The following is a 14294-nucleotide window of genomic DNA, read 5'->3' as shown; positions in this document are numbered from 1 at the left end:
CAGCCTTTTGAATCGCCGGTGGAGAGAAGCGAGATCAGCAAGCGAAGCAGGTAGCGCGAACTACTGTGAGCGGTTAGGAAAAAAACTTGTCCTGACTGCAAAAACTGCACGAGTTATTCTAATGGTTCTGCTGTGAAAACAAGCAGGTACTTCACCATCGAGCCTCTTTGTCACTGACAAGCTTGCCAGGCCTGCGGCAGACAAAAGCATTCTTGAAGCGTTATGGGTTGGTACGCCAAAGCTGTCAATCACTAGGCAACTTCTCAAGATCGTTAGAAAGGCATACGGAATTTATCGCCGAAATATTAAAAATGAGCTCCAGCATTGCTCAAGCAAAGAATGATGAACTACTGGCAGGAGGCAGTCAAAATATCCATGTGCTCAGGAATTTATCAGCTGAGGCATAGGATCAAAAGGGATCATGTAATACCCCATATCTGGGGGCTTTGAGGTGTATTCTAAATACGGAAAATAAAGTAGATATGCGCAAGATAGGGAGCAGGAATTTCATGCCCATTAATCTGAACTCCAAATTAGTATCGCTGCTAGAGCACACCGAAGTGGTAGACTCAACATTTGAATCTATCTAGTCAAAGTAGGTAAATGCATTAGGTGAGACTAGATGTTCAGTTATAAAGCGCACCAGCAAGCATTACGTTTGCTGCTAGTCTTTTCCAAGTTTTTGCTAAGGTCGCCCTGTGTTATATTATATATCTTTATAGATGCTTTGGCCGTTCAGATTGGAGATTTTGTATTTCAGAAAAAGAAAACTGCAATTATCAAAGGCGTTTGACCTTAGAAACGTGCTCCAAAACATAATTATGCTCCAACACTCTTGTTCAAATTAATATTACGCCTCCTGCACTGGAGACAAAAAAAACAATATTTGTCCAAATGAAACGGCACTGGTGTCTACTACTGGCTACCATACACCACGACTGCCAGTTTCAATTATGCAATGTGTGAACAATTTTAAAATGAAATTTCATGTTTCGTTTACTTTTGTCCGCACCGGCACATACCCTGAGGTGACGGGCAAGGCATTGGTGCGTGCAGCACTGATATTCACATAACTGAAATGTAGCTCCAGTGCTCCCCCTCCTCCACTTCCTCTGTGCAACATGACGTTGCCCACAAGTGCGCAAGCTGCCACGTGGAGTGAGCTAACAATTAGCCGTCAAATGTGCGCTGCAACTCCACACTTGATAGGCTCTGAAACGCAGGGGTGGAAGTGCTGCTCCATTTGCTCCAATCTGCTCCAAACTGCTTTTCCTGTTCCGTCCTGTTCCAAAATGTACTATCGCTCCAAAACTGCTCCAAAACTACCTGCTTCGATGTTTTGCAATCAAATTTATGCAACACGGTTTGCCGCAAAGTGGGCCTATAAAAAATACGATCTGATGCAGTTTGATTAAACGACTGTGAGAAGCACAGAAGGGCGATGGCATATTGTGAGTTTCATGTACACGATATAGGGGCCGCTGTAGTCAAGACTAAACGATGGCAGCACACCAGCGGCAGAGGTGTATAACGTTAAAATCTCGCGCTGAGCCTAATACATATAACATTTTCCTAAACTAGAAAAGCATAGAGCATAATGAATGTTTGTTCATTAGTAAATTTAAAAATAGCCGCAACTGATTGAGGAAATTAATTGCAAAGAAATGCTCTTTGTACGTGATATAGCATTTTCTCCCAGACTTTTGAATCATCAGTAGTGAGGGAACCGAGACCAGCGAGCAAAGTAGACGCTGCAAACTACTACCACAAGCTGTTAAAAGACTTTTACAGCTACAAAGAACTACATCAGTTTTAATGGTTCTACTGTGAAACCAAGCGAGTATACTACCAATGCTGTCATGCATACGCCAGACAGCATGTTTGAACCGACATGGGGTGGATGCCACTTAGTTGCCGATCGCTAAAAGTGTTCTCAAAAGTGTTCTCAAAAGTGTTGGAAAACCATGCAGGGCCTATTGCCAGTGTGTTGAAACTAAGGAAACCCTATCATAGTTCAAGCGATGATGTGAACAGCCACTGGCAGAAGGCCATGAAGTAAAGAATCTGAGGGAGAAAAAGGCTACCCCTCGATGCTGTCTATTCTCCCTAAAAGCACTGCTGACCAGTGCCCAGAAATTTATCAGCGCAGACGCAGGATCAAAAAGGATATGCACAAGATACAGAGCAGAAATGTGCTGCTCGCTGATGTTTATAGTGGCAGTGCTTGAGCGCATAAAAGTGTTAGACTCCACCTTTGAATCTGTCAAGTCACAATCGTGAAAAGCTTTTAGTATTCAGTTATGAAGTGTAGAAACAAGCATTCCATTTGCTGCTAGTCTGTTCCAAATTGTTGCTCAGGTCAGTTGTGTTGTTTTAAGGATTCATACATGTTATAGCTGTTATGTTTTGTCAGAAATGCGTACATATTCGGCAAAGCATCGGATATGAAATAAAAAGTAATCAAATCGGGTTTTTATGTGTCAAGGAAGCATAAATTTTATTAATAAAAGTGTTCGAGCCCAGAACCATGTTCCAAAATATAATTTGAGTTTCCAAAACTCTGGTTTTACTGCTTCAAAGCTGCTCCGAAATGGCTTCATTACTGCTCCCTGAGCTGCTTCAAAATGCTTGAGCCTGCTTCCACCCTTCAAAACGTTGCTCAGACTTCTGGTGAAGACTTGAAAAAAAAAGTGTAATGTGATGATCAACTACAGCACTGGAGTTGGCGACTGACCATGGTTATCCATGTTTGCATAAGCGGCAGAGACATTGGGAGGCTAACCACAGCTGCACCCTGTAATATGATAACGTGCCAAAAGTTTTGTATCGAAAAGACTAAGGCTGCTACTCAGCTGATGCTTTTAGAGAGACCTTTGCACCGGGCGAGGGAATTGGCGAAATTCCTCCTCTCAGGACAGTCGGAAACCGTTCTTGCTGTATCTTCGACAGTGCTTGCGCGAGGTCCACATGACAGTCCTGGTGAACAATATGGCAGCTTCCAGGAAGCCTAAAGTGTGAAGGTCTATACTGGCAGAATGAAGTCCACACAGCTAGCAAACAGTGCGACGTCTATACTGGCAGAATGAAGTCCACACAGCTAGCAAACAGTGCGATGTCCACCATCTTTAGAACTGTAGTGACTAAGTAGCATCGCTGCTATCTCGAAATACTCGAGAATATTCGTGGGTGATTCGAGTGAAGGCGTGTTTGTAAATAAGGCGGTTGGTGTCATTTAAAAGACAGTAATCAAGATACATGCAACAGTGAAGCGCAACAAAACTGCCCACACAGTGCCGGTGCTGCTGCTTGCTTGTAACTGCTCAATGCTGCAAACATTCGCCCTTTTATTTCCTTACTTACTCCTGGTTGCATTTTTACTGTCATTCCTTTCAAAATGTTCCATGCCTCCTTTCTATTTGTATAGCAGTCTTAACTTTCATTTTCTGATCATCGACTGACGTCATGGCTGATTCCATCGCGCCATGGCGCGACGTCAAGTCCACTCTTTTCCATTCTCTCCTCAGCTCTTAGTTCAAATGGTCAAAGATCAATTGTCACCCAAGGGTCAAAGGGTCAATGTCGTGACCTTCTTGTGCGACACCAAGGTGGTCCAAAAGGTTACCCTTCAAGCGGTCGACACTTGAAACCTACGAAACCTACTTCGGCCCCAATTACAGCACTCACATCGAGCCCACCAGGACTGTCTTGCATTGCCTACATGGGACCCACAGGGGCTCTTACTTCACAGCCCACTTTGTGCTGCCTCGGTAGATATAGATTTAAATCATACATAAAGATAACATGCATCCCATTGAGACTGTTGACGCATTACTTCAGTGTGCAGCACCTGTTTTGTCTCATGGCTCCAGTGTGTTTGAAAAAAATGGCTTCATTTTGCAGCTCACAAATCTGGCCATCTTTAGTGAGTCATTTTATTGCTTTAAGTATTCATTTGTCTCTAAATATTGACTTTGCGATTATTGCATGTCTGTGGCTCTTGGATGTCCTAGACTTTGTGTATGCCATGATGTCATCATTCATTGGAAAGTATGTTGCCGTGGCCTGACATTTTTTTCTATAACGGTTCCTTTATTAAAGGTTTCTTTTCCATAAAGAAAAAAAAATTGTGTCCAGCTTTTTTTTGAAGGTGAAATTAAACCACATTTTCGTTTTACTATATCGGAGATAATTGTAGTAGGTTCTACTCTATACAGTATAACATTCTGTTCAAGAAATTTAAGGATCTCTGCTTAAAAATCGAATGCTGCCCTTGGACAAAGGAAAGCAGAGGTGGCCCATCATAACCAATTACATTTTGCACAGAGTAACTTTGTAAATTGGTGAAACTAGGCATGCATCCAGAAGAGGGTAGTCTCGGTGCTGTGCCTCCCTCCTTTGATGCATACTTTTTTGCATGCATTTAGTGTGTATCTTAAAGGGCTCATGAAAAACTGATTACGAAGAGTAAAGAATGCTTGAGAGCAATAGGTGTTCCATCAATAGTCACCTCAAAGCAAATATTTTTAAGCTATCTTTATTAGCTCTGAATATATGGCCAATCTAAAATCATGCTTTTCTTCCCCCATCAACTCAGCCCACACGGGCATGAGAGACAAAAAAGTAAACAAGCCGCAACTGAGCCCCAACACCCTCGTCCCACCCATCCAAATACCGTGGTGCCATCTAGTGGCAAAATTGAAAGCATGCCTCTCGCGGTGCTGAAAGACTTCATGTCGGAGTCTGGCGCCCTCAACCTCACCTACCACCCCCTTCCCCTCTAGGCCTCAAGTCATCCTCATGAATAAAGGATTATGAATGAATAAATGAATGAATGAATGAATGAATGAATGAATGAATGAAAAGAAGGGGGCTTTTATTTAAGGACACAGTAGAGAGAGCACAAAATATAATGAATTATGACAAGCACTCCTAGAAGAAAAAAGAACAGTGTGTACTTGCGAAAATCAGCGATATTTTGCTGACATGTAGTCACAGGGGGCTACACTGAAAGTAATAGAGTTTCTCCACTAGATAGCGCCTAAGTTGTTTTAATGTGATTTTCAACGGTGAATTAAAATTGTAAAGCCTCTTTTCTTTGATATTGTAGTGCTCGATCTTTATTATACAAGGCAAGGTTTTTTTTCATCTGCACCATAATCTTATGACATATTTTGGCTAGTATTTTGTCCCTTTATGTGTATGAGAGTCAAATTTGAAAGCTTTGAGTGGAGCGTATAATTTACAAATAATTTTTAAAAAGTGCTCCTGATGACCGCTCGCCACCGATTGGGGCGACACATCCCCGTTCGCACCGTGCACAATCCTCCCATGTGACATCGCATTGAGCTTGCTGGGGGCGCTCGCTCATTAGATTCCTCCAAGGTATGCGGGTGGGACGGGGCGTGTTGGGGCACAGTTGCGACTTGTTTACTTCTTTTTTTCTCTCATGTCGGTGTGGGCTGAGTTAATGGGGGAAGAGGAGGAGCATCATTTTAGATCAGCCATATATTCAAGGCTAATAAAGATAGCTTAAAAATATTTGAAAAATATTTGCTTTGCGGTACCTGAATGAAGCGATGATAGGACTCAGTAAACCTTTTGTCGACGAGGCGTGCGTTATTGTGCCGTAACAGCTTTGAGTGTGAAACTGAAAAGGACGTTACTCTAAGCAAAAATGTCGAATTACTGCCTGCGAGTGAAATTTATATTTGTTTTCGGTACGTCTTTTTTGTCGACCACCCAGTCATCGCGGTCGCTGCTCATGGTAAAAACGGGCGATTGAAAAATTCTCGGTAAACATTTCCTACAGCGTTTCTACCAAAACTGTTACGGAATCGAGCATTTTAGACATCAAACTTCCCACTGTGGTGAAAAAAAATTTGAGATCTAAATTCCAGTGTTCTGTCCCTGACCACCTCTATGGATATCTTGCATTAGAATATTACCACAAGTAGCATTTCAGGAGCACTTTAATGACAATCTAGCCCTACAGTACATTGTGCTGGAATCTCTTGCACAATTTTTTTTTCTTTTTACATTTGTTCATGGCATGTAACCAGGAGCATATTGTTAGGTGTAAAATTATAACACGCTTATGATCTTTTGATGCAGAATGAGAGCAGCTGCAGCAGCAACAAGAACTGGACACGCTCGTCATCCCTTCGCAGACATCAGCGGCGAAGTCATCATCGACGCAGTACACATGAGGTAAGCTGGAAGCATTGTGCTTTCATCGTGCCAAGTTGTGCAAATGGATTTCCTTGCTAGCAGATTTCTTGTTCTTCTTTGCTGATTGATAGGCTGGCACTGTGTCGGATGGGGAAGTAACCAGTGAGAAGCTCTCCATGTCAAGCAGCGTGCAGAGCTTGGAGCAAGCCAGTGATTCGAGCAGCACATGTGACCAACCACGAGGCCGTGTGGGCCGATGGCTTGCTGGTTTTGATGAACTTCTGCACGATCCTCTTGGCCTTCTGGTGTTTGCCGTGAGTGTCGCCTGTCACTTAATGCCTTTGCAAAATGTATATTGTTGGGGTGTGCGAATACTGAATTTTTTTAATATGAATCCTGCCATCTGTGGACAGAAAATGTTCAAATCTGAGTTGCTTTGGAGCTGGCGAGCCCTCTTAAGGCTGCAGTGTGGCGTTTATTGTGTGAAAATCTTCAGTATTTTAATAGGAAATGTATGACATATGGATGTGCCAATTAATCACTTGCCGAATAGCCACGAAACGATCCTGTGTGCTGCCGGATCCTTTTTAGACTGCTTTGTGGTGCCCTTGGTGAAAATTGCCAATATCGTCTGCCCTAGTATGAGATATATTCGCTCATACCCCACTGTGGTCAGTATTCACTTGGTAGCATGCAACCACGGAATGTAATCAGTGGCTTAGGGGCGACCTGGGTCTTGAACAAAATTTTCTTAATATTTCTGCTATCAATATGAGATTGGCAGCATCTGTGTAAATTTCTGTCCTGATTTCAAATATGTTGTTAGTTTCTTTCTACATAAATTTGTTCAGTAGTTAAAATAACCTTGGTGTTTGAAGTTCGCAGGAAGATTGTAGAAATATCTGCTGAAGTGAAATTGCTAAAAGCTGTAAGGATCTGTTCCTGAATGTCTAAGGAACACAATAAAACTACTTTTATGGTCCTGCCTCACTTCCAGCCAAAGTTTTGCAAGGTTGAAGTTTCAGCTTCGCAAATACAACCTCCTCCTTTCTAGAGTTTCACGTTTTCAACAGCGCAAACCTCTTATAAATAGCTTTGTTGTGTTCCTTGCACAATCGCAAGTCAGCTAAAAAAAGAATCGTTAAAATCTAATGAGTAGAACAGCCACAATGCCACCCGCAAAATGGAAGGTTAGGCAAAATTTACAATTTGAGAAAAATGTGAAAAACGAATTGCAATGTAAAAAAATCAGTTTAAGGGGGGACACCCCTCTTAGAACCATTTCTCAGATCTTGAGGAGAAGAATTTGATCCTTAAATAATCTAGAATCGCAAAAGACCGCAATAAAGCATAATTGAGCATTCTAGGATGATTTGGAAGAAAGTTGTGGCTTGTCAAACTTGCCAAAGAAAACACTCAGTTTGGTGACTGGGCCAAATGATTTATTTTGATAAGTTTGCCAAACAATGGCTGCAAAAACAGTGTTATTGCAGAACTTATGATTTTATATTTCTGGCAAAAAATGAATTATAGCAATAGCTGCTGTAGACGCCGAGATATTGCTCCTGTCCAAAATTCAATTTTGAGAAATCAGTGAAAAATCATCATCATCAACAACCTGATTATACCCACTGCAGGGCGAAGGCCTCTCCCATATTTCTCCAATTAACCCGGTTCTGTGCTAGCTGCATCCACTTGACCCCTGTGAACTTCTTAATCTCATCCGCCCACCTAACTTTCTGCCGCCCCCTGCTACGCTTTCCTTCCCTTGGAATCCAGTTTGTTACCCTTAGCGACCATCGGTTATCCTCTCTTCGCACTACATGTCCTGCCCATGTCCATTTCTTCTTCTTAATTCCTACTAGAATGTCGGTAACTTGAGTTATTTCTCTGACCCACTCTGCACGCTTTCTATCTCTTAATGTTACCCCTACCATTTTTCGTTCCATAGCCCTCAGCGAAAAATGCTTTTGGCATATTTTTGAATTACCAAGGCTAATAGCAACTCGATAAAATGAGTTATGACTGGTTTTTGGTGTGAATGCACCATTTCTCATCAAGATAATTGCCCCTGCAACTCTGAAGAAAATTTATTTCGACAAGGTTTGCGATTCCGCATGCCGTGCGCATAGTTTTGCGATCGCCGCTGCCGCCACGCCACTTTTCAGTGTACTCGATCAGTCGCGCCCATGAAAACTGCTTGGGTACCACTTTTTCATCTGCATCGTTCATCGTTTCATCAGCATGATGCTTATACGCGGCAGGACTTGCCTCGAGGAAATCATTTCTTGCTCTCGTATCTGTGGTGCCGAGCGGCACTGGCTGCGCCCGTATGGGCCCATTGCTGAGTGTCAGCGCTTCGTCGCTGATTGTGGATAACACGATGCCGCATCATCGGCGCTCCTTTTATCTCAACCTTCCTTCGTGTTTTGGACCAGTAAGATGCTCGAACCTAAATTTTCCGCATTTTACGCCGTGGTCGTGATGACGGAACGTCGCTAAACCAGCTAGGCCTAACTATGCGACGTTTTCAAAATGGCGCCAGTCTGCAAGCAGTCTACGCCAGCAGCCAACCATAAGTGGCTATTTGGGTCACATTCTTTCGGAACCTAATAGTAGCGCATGTTTTCGTGCAATTTTGTCCCTTTGTTTTCCGCTTCAGGAGTTCCTACACGGACGCCAATCGGAACATGGGAATAGCCTGAATCGCAATCTTTCGAACGAGACCAAAATGATGCCGGTGGAGCGCATATTTTTCTATCTGCGGTCGATCAAAACTTGGCACGATTTGACATCAATTTAAAGGGCCAAACGTTTAGATTCCTAACTTTGGAACGCTGTAATGTGCGAAATAGGTGGTATTTTTCAACCAAAATTTGCAGATAGCTGTGGAAACAACTTTTTTTCGGCCGCAAAGACCCGTGTCCCCCCTCAAATAATGGACACATTCAATTTTCTATCTCGGGCAGTCCTAGAGTACTTGCTGACGCAAGTCCGGAATTCGATTTTTCTAGGGCAGCCTAGAAGCTCCACCCAGTACAACTCACGGGAAAGTAGCTCTGTGCCGGCAGCCATATTGTGGTAGACTTTCTACACATTCCGAGTACTTTTCGTGCTTCTGAACGAACTACAGTGACACGAACTATGTAGCTGGTCTCTAAGCAGCTATAAGACGTTAAGACATTTGAATGTTGCATCTTCGCTTTCTTGTCTTGAAATTCAATACACTCAGATGTGTCCAGAGCCCCGAGCATGGATTGTTTGCTCGTGCTGTCCAGAAGTTCACCTGTTTCACAATTGTTTTTCAGCACAAGCCTGAAAGCATCAAAAGTGAACCGCTGTGTGCTGAAGTAGCTAACGCTCGCTTAAATGCTTGGAAACGCTTCCGTCCACTTTCGAGCGCTGTTAGCTGGGCCCTTGTAAGAACTTCGAAGAACCCTTCGAGACTGAGTTCTCTCAAATGGTTCACATTCAGGCTTGTCATGGTCCGTTTGCAAAAAGTACCAATTGATTCGCACCTATGTTTTTATATACAGTATTACGCACACGTCAGGAGATAAATGCGCACATCAGTGCGAAAGAACCGTGTCATGGTGGCATCATCTGCCAAAGCAGGCGATGGCAGGATTTTGCAAGGTCATATGACCATAACACTACTTCCTGTTAGTGCGGAAGCTGAAATATATCGGCAAGTAGTCCGGGATTGGAAAATTGAATGCACATAGTCAGGCATGAATAAGCGGAGAAAACATAATATTATGTGCATATTTCAACTTCATAAGCTTTTGTGGCCAGATAAAGATACAGTGAACTCTCTTTGAGTGAATTTCAAGGAACCCAAGGAAATAGTTCACTTAACTGAAAGTTCACTAAGCTGCATGTTCACTAGGCTGAATGTTAACTATGCTGAATATTCACTAGACCAACAAAGATGTGGCATACAGGTTCAAATGTTTGAAGTGCAATTTGTGGAGCATAAGACATGGCATACATAGTGTCAAAAGTGTGAAATTGTAATTTACGCATATCAACACATACAAAGTGCATAAAAGTTACATTGCTGGATTTCTCACCTTGAAAAAAAAAATCTGTAATCTTTTTCTGCACTCGTATTTTCAACGTGCAGGAAGTAACAAAGCTGACCAGAGAGTCAATGTTTTTGTACATTTCTGGCACAGCTTGTTGTTGAGACACAAAGTCTTGCAACTTTCGAAGGCATCCTACAATCTCGTCTAGAGTTATCAGGTTTGAAACTGGCTCTGCCGTTGCCTCTTTTTCGTTGCACTCGTCTTTGGGGCGAACACTGGAAATAATCTCCGGATCCATCTGTCCAGCTCAGGTAATGAGTGCGCTGTCAGCCTGTCACACTGTACATAGTCGTCAAATGAAGTGTTGCTATCAACCTCCAGCTGATGACTGATCTTGTCCACATCGCGGAGTCGATCGTCTCGTCACGCTGTTCCTGGGGCTCGCTTTCACCACTCAAGGGGGAAAGGCTAGGTTTTTGCCAGCAGTTTCTGATGTTGGCTGGAGTTACTGACCACCAGGAGCCTGTCACCATCTCGGCCGCCTGCCTAACGTTGATGGGGGCATTGCTGCCAACCCTTGGGTTAATCAAAATCCGCTGAACCAGCCACCATCGGTACTCTACCTTCAAGTTTGCGAATGATGCCCAGGTTGAGCAGATGAAGCACAGCAGTGCAGTTAGGCAGGAGGTATTCGAGATGCACGTTGCTCAGATGGATATTAACAAAGTGGCTCGAGCAATTGTCCACTATCAGAAGGATGTTTCTTTTCACCTTCCTCGTTTTTTTGTTCACGCTTGGGAGCCATGTGGTGAAAAAATTCCTGGCCATTAATTTTTCATCCCTCCAGGTTTTCGCTGCTTCTTGGTCTAGTCGGCATTCTTGCTTTCGCCGCAAATCGTTTTCCACACAATCCCATGACTATCGCGAAATCAGGCAAGCCATCCACTGCTTGCTTCAAATCCGCGGATGTCCAGAAGCAGAGCAAATTTCTTCGCTTTGACCTGTATCATCGGGATGGACCCTGGAATGTTTTGGGATCGTAGGTTGGAAAGCCATACCGCAACGCCTTGAAGTACCCCGTGCAGAGTTGTATCCTGGTGGGATTCATCGAAGTTTCCCCATTAAGCTTTGATTTTTGCTTCACTATCGTTGACAACGTCGATGGCGCAATTCCATAGCTCTTTACAACGTCCACTTGCCTTTGATTATTGAAATAACCATGACTAGCTACTCGGAAAAAACAGACACCCACGTGGTTTGTGGTGTGACACACTGCCGCTTTGCTTCAGCAGCTCTGTAAGCGCCAGCGTTGTTACCTCATCGCCATTCGTCTTCCGAACCACCGCTTTGCCCTAGGGCCGTGCCAGTGGCTCGAGGGGCGGTTTGATGAGGGCGGGCATGAGCTGCGCCTGCACTGTAGGGCACAGAACTTCGTTGAACTGATCGAAAAAATGAGCCTGGGCCCTCTTATCGAATTTGTTAAACTGAAATATTTACTATTCCGAAATTCATTTAACTGGGGCATTCTTGCATAGAATTTAAAGGAAAACTGCCGGGGATTTTCAAGACATTCATACAACTGAGAGTTTGCTGTACACCACTTTTTAATGTTCCAGGTTTGGTCGTACCTTTGCCAAATTTAACGGCTGTTGGTAATATTGAATCTCTTTATCTTGTCTTTTTTTGCAGGAATTCCTGAAGAAAGAGTTTAGCCAAGAAAACATATTTTTCTGGGTGGTGTGTGAGCAGTACAGGAAAATGCTGGACAGAAGTGAGGTGAGCATATTAAAGAATATTAATTTACGCAGAGCATCTGGACAAGGGATGCTCATGCCTCTGCACAGCTCTTCTCAAATGACTTGCACAAGTTCTTTCATCATGTAGATGTTCATTATTATCGTGGTCTTCTGTAATGATGTGCAGTTTTACATTTTTCGCTTGGTGCAAAAAACATAACTTATAGTGTACCACTTGCTTAGGCTTTTTGATCCCCAGCGCTATTATTGATCTCTACGCGATACTCCAGCGTGCACTTCACTGAAGGACAGGCTCGCGTAACTCTGCTATTAATGTGTACATTAGAAAAATTTTTGTGGCCACGGGGTCCAATAGCCATGAGGGTTAGAAAATATTTTTAGCCAGAAAGTGTTAGTGGCCCTTTTGGCGGCCACAACATGAAACATTTTTGCGCAAAATAAACTGGGATAACGTTTGTCATAGTGCCGTAATAAGCCATAATTTTGTTAAAAGGAATCAAAGATAGTCAAGCAGAAAGTGTGAGTCAGTTTTGCATGGCTGACCCTTATGACATGGACCATATCATGATCCAACCCCATGCTTCATAAGTGGTTACCAACAATTGTGTTTACGAAGTCTTTCAGATGGGGCACTAGGATTCCATGTATCAAGTTCATCCATTGTTTAAGGGACACTGATGACAGCTCTATCCGCAATTTTTGTGCTAGCAAAATCGAATAGTGCGGCATTTCTTGCCTTTGCTGTTGCTTGTGTAGCAGCAAAAGCTGCATTTATTGCTGAGATATTTCAATTCAAAGTTGAAAAGGTTTCTTTTCCCCTGCCGCTGTAATTCAGATTCAGCTTTCTGCTATAATGCCATAGGAGAAAAATGAGTATGCACGCATTATTTAATCCGCAGGGGCAAATTCTGGCTCAAAATAAGTTTTTTTGCTTAGATAGCCCACACCCGCTGTATAGTCCGCTGGGAGGAATTTCAGTTGAAAACAGGTTTCTTTAGATTGTGAGCAAGCAAAAGGTTAAACCTTGCATTTTATTATACTGCATTGATTTCAGTCCTAGAACCTGCCGAAGCCACTTTCCCCTGGACTGAGCGCTGCCGAGGAGGCTCTTCGTCTTTTTGGAGCCATTGCAACTTTTCAGACTATGCCAGCTCGGGAATTACATCTACATTTATGCGTCCCCATATTTATAATTTATTTGTATTCATTAGGTTTTGTGCAGCTCACAAATACAAGCGCTGGAAAGCAGCCATTTTTGGCTACTGCAACAGCATTTGCTTGCATATCGAAGTTGATTTCATATCAGGGCTGATTTTGCTATGGTATTTCGCACATTCGCTATCACAGGCACCCCACTTGGGGCACGTTTTCTTTTTTCTTTTTTTTTATTCATAGCCAGGCTTCTCCGGCTCTGACAGCTGACAAATGATCTGAAAAAATTGTCATGTATTGTTCGCACACATAAGTAGTCGACATGACTTGAAACTTCAGCTTTCAAACGTATAATGTGGAAATTACGGTATATATATCTTAATTTCTTTTGCAATCAGTCATGCGGCAATAAGAGGTTCGTTCAATTCAGAACTGGTTCTTGGCACCAATTTTGAAAAAGTTCCGTCGTTGCCAGTCAGGTGCCGGTGAGGTGCAGTTCCAGTTGTGTGGTTCAGATGCAGCACGTCAGTGGCGCCACGCATCACTGGTGCGACATTTTTCAATCGAGCCTTGTCATCTGCTTGCCAGTTCCCATGCGCCACGAGCTTAAGTTCTCGCAGTGCGTCTATTTTTGTGCCTCGTGAGGTCATGGGCGACAACATCGTCCAAGTCATTTGAAAAACCTGACGCCGTACTTTCTTTGGCAGCAACACAGTTATTACATTGTTGTTTAGACCGAGACCAACTGGTTCGGACAGACTGCAATTAACCAAGTTCCCGTACAAATTAAGTGCTGTTGCTAGATATTTCAGGTTTGAATTCGGGAGGCTATTCAGGGTGTCACAAGAGACCTTAGAGGAACTCTCCAATTTCACGGAGAATGACGCCGTATCCGTCGACGACGGGAAAAAATGACCCTAAGTGGACCATCGATGTTTACAAGCATCTCATCGGCAGCGCCTTCAACACGTGTACAACTTTTGTGCACCTCCTCCTTGGAGAGTGCCGCTATTCTTTGCACCAGAGCGGCACTATGACTGCATCAAAATTATTCGCGGATGGTGGTGCAGGGAACGCTATGAATCTAGCACTTTAGTGCAACGCACAGTGTACTGGTTCCGGCGGTGCAGAGAACCATGGCTGAATCGAATGCAGCTAAAGTCTGCCCTTGTTCTTGTGTTTTCTTCCT

General features: G+C 43.3%; 1 protein-coding gene across 1 annotated transcript in view; it reads left to right on the top strand.

Annotated features, from left to right (window-relative positions):
• LOC146206569 (regulator of G-protein signaling loco-like) overlaps positions 1 to 14294 on the top strand; it is a 96055-nt gene that overhangs the window by 36012 nt on the left and 45749 nt on the right. The window contains exons 5-7 of the mRNA XM_084591301.1: positions 6112 to 6207; positions 6300 to 6482; positions 11886 to 11972. Of these exons, the coding sequence (XP_084447427.1) occupies positions 6112 to 6207; positions 6300 to 6482; positions 11886 to 11972 (366 nt within the window). The remainder of the gene's footprint in view (positions 1 to 6111; positions 6208 to 6299; positions 6483 to 11885; positions 11973 to 14294) is intronic.

This window comes from Amblyomma maculatum, chromosome 1 (assembly GCF_055883805.1).
Source record: "Amblyomma maculatum isolate TAMU_Amacu chromosome 1, ASM5588380v1, whole genome shotgun sequence".
NCBI classification, from domain to species: Eukaryota; Metazoa; Arthropoda; class Arachnida; order Ixodida; family Ixodidae; genus Amblyomma; species Amblyomma maculatum.
Note: the sequence above shows the minus strand (reverse complement) of the source record. Positions and strands in the feature narration are given on the sequence as shown.